Source organism: Neopelma chrysocephalum, unplaced genomic scaffold (assembly GCF_003984885.1).
Source record: "Neopelma chrysocephalum unplaced genomic scaffold, ASM398488v2 Primary Assembly neopelma1_189, whole genome shotgun sequence".
In the NCBI taxonomy this organism is placed as follows: Eukaryota; Metazoa; Chordata; class Aves; order Passeriformes; family Pipridae; genus Neopelma; species Neopelma chrysocephalum.
This window is the reverse complement of record NW_020897851.1, coordinates 215,744-234,791: the sequence shown is the minus strand read 5'-3', so window position 1 is coordinate 234,791 and position 19,048 is coordinate 215,744. Positions and strand designations below refer to the sequence as shown.

Sequence of the window (19,048 nt, the reverse complement as noted above, 5' to 3'; positions counted from 1 at the left end):
CAGGATTTATACCACAGTCTCATCGTGACAGAGACGTTACATTTACATAACTCTGTAGCAGCAGAGGATTCTCTCCCTCCAAACCCCCCTGGTCTCCAGGAGCTGCTGTGGTGGAGCCGCCTTCCCTCACACGCCCCCACGGACGAGCCAGCAGCTCGTCTACCAGCTACTACAGAGCCACTACCCTCATCCCACCTCCCACGGCATCCGAGCATCCTCCCGGCTCCAAGACACAATCCTACAACTACAACTGCCTTGTATTTATGGGGTAATAATGTCTCAAAGACTCCCAGCACACTCTGCAACCCGACACACCCGATACTCCAGAGGAGTTTGCTCTGCACTGAGGAACCACCACACACAGGGGAACAGCACAGCCAACAACCCAACCAGGATCACAGGACCACGAAGGATGGAGAAGACCTCCAAGATACCAAGTCCAGCCTTTGGCCAATACCAGCAGTTTACTCAATTTCTGAACATCTCCAGGCACAGGGACTCCAAACCTCCCTGGGCAGCCCCTTCCAGTGCCTGACCACCCTTTCCAGGGACAAATTCCTCCTGATGTCCAACCTGAGCCTCCCCTGGCACAGCTGGAGGCTGTTCCCTCTCCTCCTGTCCCTTGTTCCCTGGGAGCAGAGCCCGACCCCCCCCCCCAGCTCCCCCCTCCTGTCAGGGGGTTGCAGAGCCAGAAGGTCCCCCCTGAGCCTCCTTTTTTCCAGGCTGAGCCCCCCCAGCTCCCTCAGCCGCTCCTGTTGCTCCAGACCCTTCCCCAGCTCCATTCCCTTCCCTGGACATGCTCCAGCCCCTCAGTGTCTCCCATGCCATGAGGGCCCAGACCTGGACACAGCAGTCAGGTGTCTCACCACTGCCCAGCACAGGGGACCATCACTGTGGTCCTGTGGCCACACCAGTGCTGGTACAGCCCAGGTGCCACTGGCCTCGTTGCCCACCAGGGCACAAACCAGCCCAAGAGCAGCTGCACCTGCTGGAAGGGTTGTCAGGACGAGACACACCTGCTCCCCTGACGGCCCCACCCAGGGCTCAAAATATTCCCCACCTGTTTTAACCCAGCTTCACAGCACTGAAACAAAAGTTCCACCTCAACACTGTCCACTTCAGCTCACCTTACACGAAGCAGCCAGGAGGAGTTTCTGCTTCCAGAAGGGATTTCCGGACCTCACCCCCTTGACCAGCCACTGGGACTGTTCCCTTGCACACACACAGAGCACAGGAGGAGCTGGAACCCTGCTCACACATTGCACCCCAAAACTGCCACCCCTGCAGGTGACCAGCCCTCTTCTCGTGCTCCCACTGTGCCATGGGCATTCAGCACTGCCCTTACCGCAGCAGTTACTGTAAAATCACCCCAAGACCTGCCCCCACAACAGCAGGACCTCGTGGTTTCAAGTCTTGCTCCAAGATACAGTGACACCTGTGAGCTGCCAGCACCCCAGACTAGTTCTTCACCTAAACTTGATTTTTCCCCTTCCCAGACTGCCCCACGCCAACACAGGTTTGCTGAGGTGACACGAGAGGATTGATGGTGCCATGAATAAGATCACATCACGCAGTCATCTAGGTTGAAAAACCCTCCCAGACCATCAACCTGTGCCTGATTCCCACCTTGTCCCCCAATCCAGAGCACTGAGTGCCATGGTCAGGCCTTCCTTGGGCACCTCCAGGGCTGGGGACTCCACCATGTCCCTGGGAAGCCCCTTCCCATGCCTGACCACCCTTTCCATGAAGGATTCCTCCTGAAATCACACTTCTCATTTATAAGCAGAGACCACAGCTGCCCTTCACACCCTGTTATCAGTCCCAGGACACCTCCTCCACCCACCTCTCCTTACCCACAGCTACAGCTCCAACAACCATCACCAAAGAGAGACACCAACTGCTCACCCCTTCCGTGCTCTTCACTAGGGCCTCTTCCACCCTCCACTGATGGGGTTCAGGATTAGCAAATCTTATAAAGATATACGATTTCCCACTGTAAAGCTCCACCCACGATTGCAAAGGCAAACCAAAGTTACTCTTGCTGCTTGTTTACTTCCTAATTTATGAAGCCCTGTAAGAGGAAACTCTATTTTCAAGACTTAATGCTGCAAAACAGATGGGGTAAAAAAAATCTCATCCAAGCGAACACTTTAATCTCAGGGGCAAATAAGGCATGTTAAGAGAGAAAAAACCCTGTTATTGACAAACAAGAGATTAAAGGAAACATTACAAATAATCAGCTCAGCATCAGCTTACTCGACAGCTAGTTTTGAAACACACTGGAACTATGGTTTTACTTCCACAGTGACTCCTTTCAGTGGTTTAAACACACTGAACTTGACACCTTCGCACCAGTTCAAGACAATTGGTATCCAACGTGGTCAACTTTCACATTTGTTTCATCAAGTTCTTACACCAGAATTTATGGCCTGATTGATGCCACCCCCTTTCTCCATTCGCTGAACAACCAGTGCTGGGCAACCAAAGCTCTGCTACAGCCATGACACAGTGAACCCCGTTTTTGTTTCAGGCACTGATCTTACACTGGCAAAACCACCGGGCATTTAGAACCTGGAACATTTGCTGTGCGAGGAAATTGGCCTCAATTAAGGTCCAGAAAACAAACAAACAGAAAACCCAGTGCCCGGTAGCCCATTAACTTGGCCACAGAGAAACCACAGAGAGAAAGGAAGGGCCAGTGGGTTTATATCACATCCCATCACAGAGCTGAGCCCTGCAAGGAGAGCAGCTCCACTGAGGGCCTCGGGTCTGGGCTCAGAGTCAGCCAGGCCTTGGCTCAACAAGTCTGGAAGTCCTGGGATAGCAGGCAAACTTCCGAGCGCAGGAAAAGAACCTCCAAGGCAAACAACAAAACGCTCATTGACAACACAAAACACACGCACAGGTACCGACCCTCGTCAATACATAAAACGAAGGGCTCCCTCACACGCTACTCCACACGCGACTGCAGCCACTAAATCTTCATCAGGCAAAGATCTGGATTGTATTAGCCACGTTTTCCCTTCCTGATTTGCGAGCAGCAGGATCGCAGCCCCATCCATCTGTGCCGAGCGGGCACAGAACTGCTGCACGGCACAAATCCGAGCCAAACCTTTCACCTGTTGGAGTGTTTTCCTACAAACTCCGAGCCAGCCTGGCCCCACGCGGGGCAGGGATGGAGGGGCTGACCGAGCCGAGCCGTGCCCGCTCCCCCGAGAGCCCCCGGACCCCGCACAGCCCCGGGGCAGCTCCGGCCCCGGCACAACCCGCAGCACCGACCGGGCGGAGCTGCCAGCACCAAAGCCGCTCGGGATTATGGCACATCCCACGTCTCAGGATGGGGAATGCACATGTGCCCCCACCCCTTCCCCCGCTCCAGTCCAGTTAGTGTAGTCCAGGAAACAGCCAAATATTTGGGCTGTCGGGCCAGTCCCCGGGACCCTCCGAAACATCCACCCACCGCCGCCCGGCTTTTGACCATTTAAGAGGAAGATCGCCCGTAGCCAAGTCCCCATCGGCGCTCGCCAGTGTTTACATAACGCGGAACATCCCTCGCGGCTGAGCCCCGGGTACGGGGGGAAAAACACAGGGAAAGTTGGAGCGGACACGGGGCTGCACCGCCGAGCCCCCGGTGGTCCCGGGAGAGGGACCCCGGCCCGCCACCTCCCGGGACCCGCCGGGAGGACAGAGGGTCCCTGCCGCGTCCTGCCAGGGCTCCGGCGGCCGGGCATCCCCGCCGAGCACCGGCTGCATCCCGCGGGCATCCCCGCCCAGCACTGGCTGCATCCCCCGGGCTGCGACTCGGGGCTCTCCCAGCGGTCACTCGCCGCCCCCCTCCCTTCTCTCCCGGCCGTACCTGGCTGCGGAGGCGGCGGGGCGGGCTATGTGCGGCTGGACAACCCCATCCCGGTCCGGCTCCCGAGGCTGCGCCCGCACCGCCTCAGCCGCGCGTCCACATGGTCACTGCACCCTGCGCCCCGCGCCGCGCCTTAAGTACCTCGCGGGGCACGCCGGGAAACCGAGTCCCACCGCCGCCGCGCCAACGACGGCGGCACCCCCCGGGACTACAACTCCCAGCGTGCCCCGCGCCGCACCCCGGGAGGAGGGAGCGGAGCTCCCAGTCCGTGTGCTCGGGGATGGGGATGGATATGGATGGATGGGTGGGTGGAACGGGATGGATCCCCCCGGTTGGGGTCGGGGGGCTGCGCACAGAGCCCAGAGTGGGCGGTGCGAGGCGCTGCCTACGCCGGGGAGTCCCGGGGTGCGGCGGTGCGGGGGTACCGGGCACAGGGGCTGCGGGAAAACCGGCCGGGGAGAGCAAACGCTGAGTAAATCTGGTGTCGGCACCGCTCGGGCAGCGCAGGATAGCGGGGAGGTGACACCTAAACCGTAAATGTGAAGTCTTGAGGTTGTAGCTGCTGGCACAGGTGGTGTCACCTCTGCGGGGGCTCAGGGGGGAGCCCTCGGTGAGCAGGGCCGGGGTGGGGGAACACGGCTGTGCTGAGAGAAACAGCTCAGAGCTCGGAGAGAGTTTCACCGGGTCTCCTCTGCATTAGAACGGTGTCACAGGTTGTCACTGTCTGTGTGTGATATCACAACTTCAGCCAGGATGACCAGCAGTGATTAAAATGATAGTAATATTCCATTATTTACTGCATTAAGCAATACTTCGCCCTTAAACGTCAGCCACAGTTATTTTCCACAATCACACCCTGTTTTCCATGCCCTCTGCGGGGTGCACGTGGCTGGCTGGCAGCACCAAGAGCCATCCAGGGATGGGTGCAACGTTTGCCTGTGAAACAACTGTATCACCTTTACTGGCAGCGGGTGAAGGAAACACTTCCCTCTGCTTCATTTCCACCCACACCCACGTGCTGTGTGGATAACAGGGAATGCTGTGTAACTCCTGCCAGGCTCCTTGCTTGTTGCTCTCCACAGCAGTGGGATGATGCTGGAGAATGGGAACAAGCCTGGATCAGCCAGTGGCTCAGCTCAGCACACCCTCCCACCACGGCACTGGTTGTCCATTAAAAACGGCTCCAGAGGAGCTGGAATTGTGGCTCAGGAGCAAGGACGTGCGGGAGCAGAAGGCCGTGACTCAGGAGCTGAAGTGAAGGTCACTGCACGGTTTTATGGTTCTCCTCCATGGCTGCAATACTCCAAGCCATTACTCATCAGGAATTTGGCAGAGTAGAGGTGCCTAATATCATTAGATAATCCTAATGAATTCTTGTGTAAGCAAATCTAATCTCTGGCTGGTTGAGCGGGCGGAGGCCGTGAGTGGCTGCAGCCAGGGCAGGCAGTGATAACAGGACTGTCACCAGAGCCAGGGCAGAGCTGTGCCTGCTGCACACCTGGAGCAGCTCTGCAGGCAGCGTGCCTGGAAACAGCTCCAGAGCTGAGGGAGAAATCCAAGCAGCAGCAGTGTGGGAGAGCTGGAACAGCCTGCCCAGGGAGGGCATGGAGCCTCCTGCTCCAGAGACATTTCTCCTCCAAAGACCAAAGGCCACATTTTCTCTCACGGACCACGTTGGCTTCTGGGTCTGAGTTCTTCAAAGACTGAGGAATTCATAGAATCACAGAATCCTGGAATGGTTTGGGTTGGAAGGGACCTTAAAGCCCATCCAGTCCCACCCCTGCCGTGGGCAGGGACACCTTCCACCAGCCCAGGTTGCTCCAAGCCCTGTCCAACCTGGCCTTGGACACTTCCAGGGATCCAGGGGCAGCCACAGCTTCTCTGGGCAACCTGTGCCAGGGCCTCTCACCCTCCTAGGCAAGAATTCCTTCCATAAATCCAATCCAAACCTCCTCTGTCAGTTTGAATCCATGCCTTGTCCTGTCACTACATGCTCTTGCTACTTGGTAGGTATCACTTCAGCCTGTAGAGCTGTAATGTGTGTTTGACCCAAAACCAAATGTGATTTCAGCCACAGGAAAACACCTTGCAAGAGATTTTTATTTTTTGCTATTGAAGAACTTTGCTCTCTTTCTCCTTTTCAAACCTTATTCTGCTCCATTCCTACCTTATTTTTAGCAATTATGGCAATTAAATGTTGATGAAAGACATTAAGATGAGATTTGAAGACTTTTATTTGCTTTTTATTTGTATTATCTTGCTTGATTCTGCCAGATTTTCAACTAACCATTGACTTTTTTGGACTGTTTTGGATGGAAAGGACTCCAGCCTTCAGGGTGGGTTTGCACAGGTTTTGTTTCTATTCTTGGTTCAGTTGCACAATGAACAGCCCTGGAAGAAAATGAGAGCAGAAGATATTCCAGGACTCTGAGGATCAAACTGTCCCATCCTGCTTGTGGTTGGTCTTCACGATGAGGGAGAGGATCACAAAAGCTTCCTGTCTTTAGTGAGATCCGTGCCAGCCCTGGGAGATGAAAAGCACCCCTGAGTAATGCTGGGCAACACCTCAGCTCGCAGAGAAGGGCTGGAAATTCTCTCATTTCCATCATATTTTAATAACAGTGAAATCAGAAGCGTGGTGCACTCGGTGTGAGGAAAGAGAATAATTAAAGCCTGTGTGGAAGGGATGAGCTGCCTGAGCACAGACATGATCAATAAATGATCAGCAAAAGTTCTCCAATGTCCTCAGGATCACAAACTGGAAGCTGGATGTTGTTCAGAGGCAAACTGTAATTATTTCATCCCACCTCCAGAGAGAATAAGGAATATAAACCCTCCTGATGGGGGCACACAAATGATGCACAAAAGAACTCTGGGAAAACGAGCCATGAGAACAACAGAGCTGTCCCAGCTCACTGGGAATCAGCTGATTTTCCAGAATTCCATCATTACACAGCCAGAATCCCATGGCTTTATTAAAGGAGAAGTGATCCTGGCAGACTGCTTCCAGTTCTGGAAGTCTGTAGAACTGGGATTCCTACATTTTGCTGCCATTCCAGTAAATCGTGTTGGAAATTTGGAAGAAAATAAGTTAGATTTAATTTTACTTTTCAGAGAGATTCTTTCATTAACACGTGGGGCAAAGATCCCCCTGTCAGCGTAAAAGGAATATTTATATTTTCTGCCCCCGAAAGCAGCAAGGGCTGGGTTTATAATTGAGTTTGCATCCATTTGTTTTCCTGCACTCTGATGCTTCTCTAAAGCACGTCACGGGGCAAAAGGGACTAATGATGGATAATTGGAATCCATCCCTGTGAGGCCTCCCAGCACTGCCATTTTACACACAGTAAAATTTCATAGAGCAAACACAGCTGAGTGGAGTTCCTTTGAGTACTAACACAAAACAAGCAATAAAACCCCTCCTTCGCTCTGGTCATGCTTCTTTTTGCCGCCTGTGTACGCAAAAAATATATCGAATATTTCAAATTAATATCCCACAGGATGAGTCAAGATTTCTCTCAGCATAGTGAAGGAGGATCCAGAGGATCCATTGTGTTGAGTCCTGAAGCTCCCACAGAAAGTAAATATTTACATGACAGAGCAGCAAAATCCTCAACAACTACACTGGGAAAAATGTAGGAAAACAAGGGAATTACCAGGTCCCTGAGGTAGCAGATATTGAAGAGGCATTTCCATCCCTGACCTCTTGGCTCACACACTATCACTCACCTGGGTACAAACTGCTTCTCAGTGACCTGCACTGAAAACTCCTGTAAAAAAAAACAACCTAAAAAACCACCCCAAATCTGCATTAACAGCATTTGATTTCGCTTGGAAAGAAAAGCAGATTTCTCTTGTTCCCCCTCCAGTGCTATTTCTCCCCTCCATGGTGATGTTTTTGCCACAAAACTGGCTGTGTCATCCTTGGCAAAACACATTTTTAGGTGTGAAAAAATCGAAATCCCAGAGTGGTTTGGGTTGGAAGGGACCTCAAAGCTCACCTCATTCCATGGGCAGGGACACCTTCCACTATCCCGGGTTGTTCCAAGCTCCATCCAACCCGGCCTTGGGCATTTCCTCTCTTCTACTTAAAGATATCTACGTGGTTTAAACTTGCCCTTATTTTAAATACTCCTGAATAACATCATCAGTCTAAGGTGGAGCAGGTGACACAGGGATGTCTCCAGGTGGGGTTGGAATGTCTCCGGAGCAGGAGACTCCACACCTGCCCCCCTGGTTCCAGGGCTTTGCCACCTCCATGGAGAAAAGTTCCTCCTTGTGTTGAGGTGGAACTTGTTGTGTTTTAGTTCCTGGCCATTGCTCCTCATCCTGTCACTGGGCACCACTGAAAAGAGTCTGGAGCCATAAACTTGGCATCCTTCGGAGTTATTTCTATGGATTGGTGAGATCCCCTTTCAGGTGACATATTTGTGTGGATATTTGAGATATTTCTATGGATTGGTGAGATCCCCTCTCAGGTGACATATTTGTGTGGATATTTGAGATACTTACGTGGGTTGATGAGATGTTTGTATGGACTGATGAGCTCCCCCCCTCAGATGAGATGTTTGTACCGATATTCGAGATCTCTGTGTGGATCGATGAGATCCCCTCTGAGATTAGATATTTGCAGGGATATTTGAGATATTCCTGCGGATGGGTGAGATCCCCTTTCAGTTTTCTCACCCTAAACAGCCTCCCCTCCTCAGAGATGCTCCGTGTCCCGCGGTGAGGGGAGAGGAGGGGCCATGGCGGGCCCCCCCCCCCGTCCCGCCCCCTCAGGGCGCGGCGCGGCCCCTTTAAGACGCGAGCGGTCACATGAGGGCGTGCGGCACGTGATCCCGGCGCCAACATGGCGGCGCCCAGCGGGGCCGCGCGCGGGGTGTTCCTGCTGCTGGGAATGTGGATGGGAACGGGAACGGCGGGAACAGCGGGGGCTGCCGAGGCCGGGAGCTGCGGGTGCGGCGCCGGCCGGGCCGCCGGAGACGGGCGAGAGCTGGCGGCGCGGCGCTACTCGGCGGCGGCTGCAGCTGCAGGCGGCGGGCGGAGCGGTGGACACGGGCCGGTGAGCGGGGGCTCCACCGGGGGTCGGAAGGGTCCCCGCGGTCTCAGGCGGGGTCCCGGCGCCCTGAGGGGTCGGTCCTGTGGGCAGGGCGCTCGGGGATAACGGAGCAGCCAGAGAACTGCTGTGGGGAAACAGCCGGTTCGCGGCTCGCACGAGAAACTGAGCTTGGGGCAGGTGCTTGTGCTGTTCCCAGCTCGCTTTTCCCTCCCAGAGAGCTCCGGCGGCTCCCGCACTCCTGGGGTGCCGCTGAGGATGGGGGCTCTGGGCAGCGGTGCCTGTGCCCTGCCCGGGGTCCCACGGCTCCTCCCTGGGTTAAACTGGGCCGTGACAGTGCCAGTCCGGCTGTTCCTCTCGTCCCTCTGTTTTGGCAGGGTCGGGTAACACCGGGAACAGCAGTTCCAGTGCTGCCCTGCCTGGGGCTATGTGTTCCTTTCAGGTTCTCCCCAAGTGAGTCTCTTTAAATGCTTATTCCTTCTCTTGCTGCTTTTCCGTGAGACCCACCCAGAGCTGAATGTGGCCCTTGCTGAGGGCAGCGTGTGAAGGTGCTGAAGTAATGCCTGGTGTGAAAGGACACTGAGACCAAATGCCTCTCTGGATGTTACTAGAAATTAAATTATAAAAAATCAGATTGCTGTTTCTTCTTATGGAGGATGCCAGTAACCTTTGGCATACAAAATTCTATCCCAGCAGATTTGGGTCTTTTGCTTGGAAAAAGAATGGGATGGTTTGGAAACAGTGAGAATGTGAGGGGCTGCTGCTGTGATTGCCTCTCTGTAACACTGGGAAGCTGCATCAGCCAAGGGAAAGGAGGCACAGTGGGAACTGTGACCTGGTTATTGCAGGCTGCACTTCAGAAATTGGGGAGTTCTTGAAGAGTATGAGTTAAATAATCCTGACTGTGCTTGGGGTCCATGTCACTGGTACCCATTTCGTGTAACAAACCTGAGCAGGTCAGTGTGTAGGATGAAAAAATAATTTGATTTCTTGCAGCTGGCAGCTGCAGCAGTAGGCAATTAAAGCTAATTGCTGCTGGTTTAAGTTATGCACAGACCATACCTTGATGATGTTCAGCTGGAAAACCTCTTTCCTGGTAGGGAAGTGAGGGGAGAATTGGGCTCTGCCTCACCCACAAGTGGGATTAATAATTCCCACTGGGTTTTAGAACTGGGAGCCAGCAAGAGTTAATTTTTTTGCACGTGGGTTTAGACCTGAGCTCTGAACCTGAAGGTTGCTTCAGGGAGTTTTGGCTGCAGTGGGGTTGAAGAGAGGTTGGAAGGAAGGAAGTGGTGCAACTTTGCACCACGTTGTCATTTGCTGAGTCCTACAAAATGTCAGCAAATTTACCCTAAAGCCCCGTTATGGATTCAGTTACAGACAATCGTTAAGGGCTCAGATTCTTCTTAGGGGAGAAAGTTCTGAGGCTGCAGCAGGAGGAGAGATCTGTAGTGGAGAAGAAACAATGAAATTGGGGGTGTAAGGTCATGTCAGATCCTGCAGCTGCCCTGAAGAACAGGGAGAGGTGCTGGGTAGGATGTAATGAGCTTATTTACTGCTCCTATTTCAGTAAATGAGCTTTTTTACTGCTCTTATTTCAGTAAATGAGTTTATTTACTGCTCCTTTGTGCACTGGTAGTAGTGTAACTGCAGGAACAACAGCAAACTGCAACATAAAAACCAGTGAACATGTTTCTCCTCGTGGGAGCACTGGCACTGCCCAGACTTCGTGTACAAAGAGCTGCAAATGGGGGGTTGTTCTCAATTCAAGTTCCACTTGCTTCTTGCCCCAAACAGGGGCTGGTCAAGGAGCTGTTTTGTTGTGCTGTTTGTCAGTGAAACTCTGCTCAGGACAAAAATACCTCGCAGAGAGGAGGAGGAGGGGCAGCAAGACCAGCCTGAGGCTTCTCAGTCTTTGAATTCTCGCCCTCTTGGGGGTGTTTGCCCTGCAGATGGTGGTGATTCCAGGAGGGGTGTTCACCATGGGCACCCAGGAGCCGGCAATCCCGCAGGACGGGGAGGGCCCCGCCAGGAGAGTCCACCTGAAGAGCTTCTACATGGACCAGTACGAGGTCAGCAACGAGCAGTTCCAGAGGTTTGTGAACTCCACTGGCCACGTCACTGAGGTGAGGCTCGGGGGGCTCCTGCCACCAGCCTGCTTTGTGCTCAGAAAATCCTCATGGAAAAAAAAAAATCGAGGTTTTCCTTTGAAGGATGTCACAATAATGCTTGGGATTTGTGTACTCAAACATTCCTGGTGTAAGTAGTGGAGACAAGGACTTTCCTTGCCTTGCTGCCCTGGTGAAAGGGCATCAGGTCTATGTTGTTATCTTTTATAAGTGCCTTGACTCCTGAATCCGTGCCTTTCCTGCAGCCTGGCTGATGCCAACAGGTCTCTGCAGGTTTTTTTAGGTTGGTTTCATTGTTGTTTTTTTTTTTTGACCTCTGAGTCCTAGGGCTGTTTGTACCAGTACAACTGGGTTAGATTTTCCTCATTTTAGAGGGACAGGGAGGAGGGATTTTGAGATTTTCCTCATTTTAGAGGGACAGGGAGGAGGGATTTAACGAATTGTGATGGCCAAGGACCCTGCAGGGTGGTTCAGTGAAAGAGCGTCAGGTGATTGTTGTTATCTTTTATAAGTGCCTTGACACCTGAATCCATGCCTTTCCTCCAGCCTGGTGATGCTAACAGGTCTCTGCAGGTTTTTTTGGGTTGGTTTGATTGGTTTTTTTTTTTTGACCTCTGAGTCCTAGGGCTATTTGTACCAGTACAACTGGGTTAGATTTTCCTCATTTTAGAGGGACAGGGAGGAGGGATTTTGAGATTTTCCTCATTTTAGAGGGACAGGGAGGAGGGATTTAACAAACTGATGGCCAAGGACCCTGCAGGGTGGTTCAGTGCAGCTGAGAGCAGAGAGCCACGTGCCTGAGGAGGAGAGAACAGCAAGTGTAATAACAGTTTTGTGCATGTTCCTGGGAACAATGGACTGGGAATATGTTAAGGTTCTTCCCAGAAAGAAGCCACCTGTGCCTGGAGCTCTGCTCCCTCCTGACAGTGACTGTTCCTACGCAACCTGGAGCAAACCCTGACAGCCTTTTTAGGCAAATAAAGCCTCGCTAATGATCAGGTCTCAGAGGAGGCACTTTGTGACTTCACTTGATAAACTGGTTCTCATTTGCAAGGCAGGATCCTTCTGGTTGGATGAAGGGCTTCTTTTGTCTCTATTTCTGTTTCTTAGCTCGATTATTATGAAAAAAAGGTTGCTTAACTCTTTGGAACAGGGTTTGCTTTTTGCAGACTGGGATGAGCACGTGGGGGGTGGTGTTTAAATGTGCAATCACAGAATATCCTGAGCTGGAAGGACCCACCAAGATCATCAAAGTCCAACTCCTGGCCCTGCACAGGACACCCCAACAATCCCACCCTGTCCCTGAGAGTGTTGTCCAAGCACTCCTTGAGCCCTGGCAGGTAGAACCGAATAGGTAAAGATATTATGGTCATGTGCTAACATTTCTTGTAATTTGGGTGATCTTCTTTCAAACTGTGCTTCTGGGTGTGCAGAATCAGCTCACGAGGATCATTCTCATTCTTTAAATACCTCAAATAAGATGAAGAAATTGAGAAGGGTAAATCTGTTCAATTCTGGTAACGTGTTTTACTTGCCAGGTGTATCAATTCACTCAGAGTTTTTTGGTATCATGTACTGTGATTCACTTAAATTATTGGTGTTTTTCATTCTCTTGGCTTTATATGATGCTGGGTATAATGATTGAGTTACTTTTAACTCTTCTGTTGCTGTAGCAGCACTTTAAAATGTTGATGAAGAAGCAGTAAGTGACAAGGCTTGTCTTTTATTGGGATTCCCAATGGAAAAATAAGAGAAATGAAATATGAATTGAATGTTAGATTATTGACTGTAGCATTTGAAAGCAGTTGGGACAATTGGAACTTCATTTTTAATTAACAGAAGGAAATACATGGGCAGAAGCTCTGTGAGCTGCCATCTGCCCAGTGGCTGCTGAGCAACATCATCCAGGGCTAAAATCCCTTCTCTCCTGTTCCAAAAGAGCTTCCTTGAAAGAGAACTCAAAATCACTATTAGAATGTCCTTGTTCTTGATAAAACAGAGCTGCAAATGTGAGTGGGGTTTTAAAAATAACCTTCTTTTGATGACATAATGGCTGAGTCCTTTGTTCTTTCCACAGGCAGAGAAATTTGGAGACTCCTTTGTGTTTGAGGGAATGCTGAGTGAAGCAGTGAAGGCTGACATCCACCAGGCAGTGAGTAACACAGCAGGGGAGACTTCCTGAGCCATCCCTGGGCTGGGTGTGTTAGGAATTACCCAGTGATGTGTGAATTGTGTGGTGTCCCCAAAGCCAGGGGCAGAAAGGGGGTTTTGGAGGGTGTTTGGCCTGGAATCACAGACTGAAGTGGGGAGGAGTTACAGTCACTTGGCCTTGTTGAACCTCATCCCGTTGGAATCAGCCCATGGATTCAACCTGTCCAGGTCCCTCTGCAGAGCCCTCCTGCCTTCCAGCTGATGACACTCCCCCCCAGCTTGGGGTCATCTGCAAATATTAAAAAAAAAAATCCAAAGGAACTTTATTTCCTTTTTGTAGGATGTGCAAAATAAGTCCTTCAGCTTCTGGCTCAGGGCAGGCTGTGACAGCTGGGGATGTTCAGCAAGGCCTCAGAGAACTCCTCCCACAGCTCAGCACTGACAAGCCTCCTGAAGGTTCCCTCGGGCTTCCAGACCCCCTTTTCATTCTTCACTCACATGTAGGTCCCGAAGATCATGCAGTGAACCGTGGCTGCAATGCCAGAGCAGTCTGTCTGGTAGTTCCAGGGTGTGGCAGCTTGAGCCACATTAGAAATCTAAAATCCAATTTCCAGGCTTCCCCCCAACCCCTTCCCACAATTTATCCCAACACTGGAGAGAAACTTTCAGGCCAGAGGCTTCTATGTAAATTTATTTACACAAATACTATACAAACTAAAGGCAACTATATATATAGTATTACACTTCTATCAGTCCTTTTGAGCTGGGCAGCTCGTGCAAAGTCTCTGGTGTCGTCTGGACTGGCAGCCAAGGTTCTGTTGCTGCTCTGGATGTTCCACACCGTGTAATCATCCCTCAGGAATTCCAGGGTCCCTGTCTCTTCTTCTGCTGCACAGTCAATCAAGGGACGTTGTGCAAGACTTCTGGGCTCCTCTGCCTTGTTCTTGAGCTGTGGGATCCTGCTGTTCTCCTTTTTGTTCTCATCCTGAAGTCCCAGAGTAAATCTTCCCTGCCCTCCCTGTCCTTGCTTTCCGTTGTGAACGTGCTGCTGAGCCTTTCCCAGCCTTCATTTACCTCCTCCTGAACACCTTTACAGCTCCTGGTCATGGCCGGGCTTCAGGAACGAAGATTTGGGGAGGGCTCTACCCACGTTTGTTGCAAGCACGTTGGTGGCTAAAAAGGCCAATACGAGACAGGCACGTCCGGTTGCAAAAGGCACAGCAGAAAGACTCCTTAGATGGTATATTCTGCAGGACACGATTCTTTCTGCGTTGTCTTTTCTCCTCGAGAGTGATCCTGGTGCTTTCTCAAAGGCATCAGCAGCGTTATAGATGGTGTGTCTCCAGACCTCCCGATTGGAGGCCAGAGTAGACCAGTTATGATGATCAATATGGCCAAGGCTGAGATGTTGCTTCAGGGAGTCCTTGTATCTTCTCTTCGGGGCTCCTCTCTTGTGGCAGCTGGTGGCAAGTTCACCATAGAGCACGATCTTGGGGAGGGGGTGGTTGGTCCTTCATCCTGGAGACGTGCCCTGCCCAGCACAGCTGTGTTCTCAGCAACATGGCCTCAATCCTTGTCATTGCTGCCTGTTCTAGAACAGATGTATTGGTCACATAATCTGACCAGTGGATGTTTAGGATTGTGCGGAGGCAGAGTTGATGGAGCGTTCTGGGAGTCGCAGGTGGTGGCGGTAGATGACCCATGATTCGGAGCCATATAAAAGAGTAGACAGCACAATGGCTCTGGAAACACTGATCTTGGTACTTTTCTTCAGGTGTTTATTTCCCCAGACTCTTTTATGAAGCTTTCCAAAGCTCTCTATGCCTTCGCTAACCTATTGTCCATCTCCCTGTCAATCTCACCATCCGAGGAGATGAGGCTGCCCAGGTAATTAAACTGCTGGACTGATTTGAGTTCTGACTGGCCGATGGTGATGTGGGGATGATGGAGGACTTCCTGAGGTGCAGGTTGATGGAGAACTTCAGTCTTCTTTAAGCTGACTTCCAGCCCAAAGAGCTCAGCAGGCTCAGCAAAGCAGGATGTTAAACGCTGCAGAGCTGCTTCTGTGTGGGCAACAAGGGCGGCGTCATCAGCATAGAGCAGCTCCCGGACAAGATGGTTTAGGGTCTTAGTATGGGCCTTCAGTCGCCTTAGGTTGAATAGGCTTCCATCAGTACGATATCGAATGTAGATACCGTCCTGATCATCGAGGTCTGCCGTGGCCCTTTGGAGCATCTGCTGAAAAAGCCTGTGAATAGGGGAACAAGCTGCCAGGGAACTGAAGGGCGTCGAGAGGAGCTGGGCAGCTCGTGCAAAGTCTCTGGTGTCGTCTGGACTGGCAGCCAAGGTTCTGTTGCTGCACTGGATGTTCCACACCGTGTAATCATCCCTCAGGAATTCCAGGGTCGTTCCCGTCTCTTCTTCTGCTGCACAGTCAGTCAAGGGACGTCGTGCAAGACTTCTGGGCTCCTCTGCCTTGTTCTTGAGCTGTGGGATCCTGCTGTTCTCCTTTTTGTTCTCATCCTGAAGTCCCAGAGTAAATCTTCCCTGCCCTCCCTGTCCTTGCTTTCTGTTGTGAACGTGCTGCTGAGCCTTTCCCAGCCTTCATTTACCTCCTCCTGAACACCTTTACAGCTCCTGGTAATTAAGCAGGTTATGTCTTGTCACCTCCTGGGTGAATTGACCTGCTTTGAGCACAAGTTTGGATAAAATGACCTCCTGAGGTCCCTTCCCATCGGAATTATCCTCAACTCTGATGGAAACAATTTGGTTTTGGCCTTCAAGGGGCAGACTGAGAGATGGGAAGTTTCAGGGAGCCCTGTGTGAGTGTGAGCTGTGAGGGACTGGCAGAAATGTGGGGTTTGGGTTCCTCCTGCAAGGAAAGGGAGATCGCAAGTGCAATTTGTTATCTTTTAGTTCAGGACTAACTTTGTGGACTGCAGAGATAAGAAGAGTAAATTGGAGTTCCCAATCCTAGTGTAACTGATGTTGAAGGTAGAATAAATTCAGATTGGCTCCTCCCATCTTCACATCCTCTCCTACACTGATGGAGAAATTCTTTTTCCTGTGTTGTTGCGTGCTGCAGAAATCCCTGAATTAGGCTCTCTTGTCTCAAAACAAACAAACACACCTCAGGAATGTTTGTGTAAGCTCAGCCTTGGCTATTTGTGTAAACACAAGAGTGTTGGGAGCCACTTTCCTGGGTGTGTCAGCCAAATTTCCAAGTGTTGGCTGCAGTGCTCACAGGACAAGGGTTGTGCCAGAGGGCTGGAATGGAGCCCAAACGGGTCTTTATTGCTGCTGCTTTGGGAAGGTTTTCTGTACTAGTTAGAACTGAACTTCTTAAATCACAACCAGCACCATGAAAAGGAGAAATGAGATCTAAATATTGGTGTGTGGTAACAGCGACGCTGAAAATCCTCCACCAGGCTGAAGGGAGGAAGGTTTGTGTTCCTGCTCTGCCTCAGTGGGCTCAGAAGTGTTCTGGGGAGGATTTTCTCCAGCTGGAGCACAATGGATGCAAACTGCAAATGTGAATACAGGGGAAGAGCAAAGGGAATGTGGGGTTTGGAAGCAGCGTTTCATAAGCAGGGAAAGAGTTGGGCGAAGGAGGAAGTGAAGATACTGAACTAAATAATTTATAAAGCTCCTATAAATAATGGGCCACGTGTGTCTGTTGGGGTTTTGCTCTGTTTGGCCCCTTTGTCTCCCGCAGTTCTTAAACCAGACAAATTTATCACAGAGCCCCCAGACAGCTGAATTGGAGAGGTGGGGCTGGGAAAGCCGGGCAGGAGCAGCCCAGCTGAGCACGTAGGAGGATTGTTGGAGCTGTGGGTGTGCCTTTCCTGTAGCTGAGGTGGGCTCCCAGATAGCCTCTGACAGGAATGTGGGCTGGCCTAACCCTCCTCTGGAAGGGAAGCAGTAAAAAGGGGTGTAGCAGCCAATGATGGAATTGTTGTGGATTTCTGGAAACTCAAGTCTTAGTTTTGGCCCCTTTTTTGTTGTGGTGGTAACGTGGCAGAGAGAGAATTCAGCACTGCAGCAGATGAGGGTGTTACTGATGGAGCTGGCAGGGGCTGGTTTAAATGAAAAGGGGGTTGTAGGGTGAAGATCCTGCGAAGCCAAAGTGTTTTGTGTGGGTTTAAGAAGCTTTGAGAGCTTCACAGCTGAAATCCTTCACATTCAGCCTGGAGAAGAGAAGGCTCCAGGGAGACCTGAGAGCTCCTTCCAGGGCCTAAAGGGGCTCCAGGAGAGCTGGAGAGGGACTGGGGACAAGGGATGGAGGGACAGGAGATGGGAGAAATGGCCTTAAACTGAAGGAGAGGAGGTTTAGATTTTAGGAAAAAAAATTGTTTGCTACAAGGGCAGTGGGTCTGGAATGCAAGGGAATTGTTCACTGGCAGCTCAAGCCAACACTGTTAAGGAGTTCTGATCAGTCTGGAACCATGGGATGGTATCTCATCCCTGTTCGTATGGAAATCTGTGCACTGTCCTTGAGCTGTGCAGTATTTACAGCAGTGCCTGGAACTCCGAGGACAGTCCCACTCTGAAAACAAACTGAAACATTCTGCATTTCAGCTGAGAAATTCTAATTACTGAGGAGACAAGTGCTGTTTGCAGGTAGGGCAGTGCCAGTGTGGGCAGGGGGAGCCATTCCCTGCAGCTCCCCCTGCTTCAGATGTTCCCCCCAGGGAGCTGGGAGGATGGAGCTGTGGAATTGTTAATCTCTGTTTTCTTCCTCCCACTGTTGGGAATGAAGCTCAGCTCTGAAGCAGGGCAGGGCTTGTGCCTCAGGCTGGGGATGAATAAATCCGTGCTCACCTCGTTTTCTGAAAGCTCCTGTTCCCTGGGGTGTGGAAGGAATGACCAGCTGGAGGGCAGCTTTGGATGCTGGCTGAACAGCAGACTTCCAGCCCTGTCTGCCTTCACCAGGAATATCAGTTCCTCAAAAGGAGCTGCTCGGGAGTCCAAAAATTGCACTTCATGAATCTTGCTGGATTTTAGCATCGCATATTTTGGGTTATTTTTCTTGGAGGATGGACAGAGCTGTGAGGTTTTACAGGGTCTGAACTGAGGTTCAATGACCTCTCCCCATGCAAAGGGAAAGGTCCCTTCATAAAAGTAAAGTGCTGCTTTCCAATTAAGTCTGAATTTTTTTCTCTAGCTGATGACTTCAAATATATTTATTTTTTAGTTTGTAAAGCTGCTGCCTCTCCTTGCGTGCAGTTTCAAACTACTTGAAAATACTGGGATTTAAGGCAAATAATACCAAATTCAATATAAAACAAAACCCTTTGTTGCTTTTGTTTCTGAGGGGATGAGGGAGGCCAGTAACCTTAGAAAATAGGAGCGAGAACAGATTCTTCTGTAATTAGAGCTTTGGGGGAGCTGGGACTTTTAATTGACAGAATAAATAGCATGGGAATTGCAGCAGCTGGGAAAATGAGGTATTCCCTGAATCCCAGGCTGGTGGGGTTGGGAGGGACCTCTGGAGATCATCCAGTCCAGCCCTAGTGCAGGTGGGAGTCACCTCCTGGAAAAATACTCTGCTGTCTAACTGAGGGGGGTGGGGTGACTGATTCCATGCAGGAATTCCCAGTCCTGTTGGGTTTATGTTCATGATCACAAGAGATTTGTTCTCTGCAGAGTCTCTGGGAGTACAAATAGGAACTGGAGCTGCATCCTGGTGCAGCTGGGACAGCCTGGGGAGGGGCTGGGAGGGATCTGCTGCTCCCAGAGCTTGGAGCTGGCCCTGCCAGGGTGCTCACAATGCAGGGCTGGCTCAGCTGGGCCAGCCTGAGCACGGCCTGGGGCTGCAGGGATGAGCTGCTCCATGGAACAGGGCCTGTTCCT

At 51.3% G+C, this 19,048-nt stretch overlaps 2 protein-coding genes and 1 long non-coding RNA gene across 4 annotated transcripts in view; 1 reads left to right on the top strand and 2 right to left on the bottom strand.

Moving 5' to 3' along the window:
• Positions 1 to 3,956, bottom strand: part of ITPR1 (inositol 1,4,5-trisphosphate receptor type 1) — a 162,903-nt gene extending 158,947 nt beyond the window's left edge. Inside the window, exon 1 of the mRNA XM_027702638.1 lies at positions 3,857 to 3,956. The gene's annotated coding sequence lies outside the window, so the exon portion shown is untranslated. The remainder of the gene's footprint in view (positions 1 to 3,856) is intronic.
• Positions 3,957 to 5,950: 1,994 nt separating this feature from the next.
• LOC113976948 lies at positions 5,951 to 8,567 on the bottom strand. 2 transcript variants are annotated; one of them, XR_003537226.1, is made up of 3 exons: positions 8,369 to 8,567; positions 7,513 to 7,616; positions 5,951 to 6,247 (listed from the first exon to the last, which is right to left on the bottom strand). It is a non-coding gene; the product is annotated as an uncharacterized LOC113976948 (long non-coding RNA). The 2 variants fall into 2 exon arrangements; XR_003537225.1 differs by lacking the exon at positions 5,951 to 6,247 and adding an exon at positions 6,276 to 6,380.
• Positions 8,568 to 8,685: 118 nt separating this feature from the next.
• SUMF1 (sulfatase modifying factor 1) overlaps positions 8,686 to 19,048 on the top strand; it is a 26,023-nt gene continuing 15,660 nt past the window's right edge. Inside the window, exons 1-3 of the mRNA XM_027702609.1 lie at positions 8,686 to 8,921; positions 10,868 to 11,041; positions 13,122 to 13,196. Of these exons, the coding sequence (XP_027558410.1) occupies positions 8,709 to 8,921; positions 10,868 to 11,041; positions 13,122 to 13,196 (462 nt within the window). The 5' untranslated portion in view covers positions 8,686 to 8,708. The remainder of the gene's footprint in view (positions 8,922 to 10,867; positions 11,042 to 13,121; positions 13,197 to 19,048) is intronic.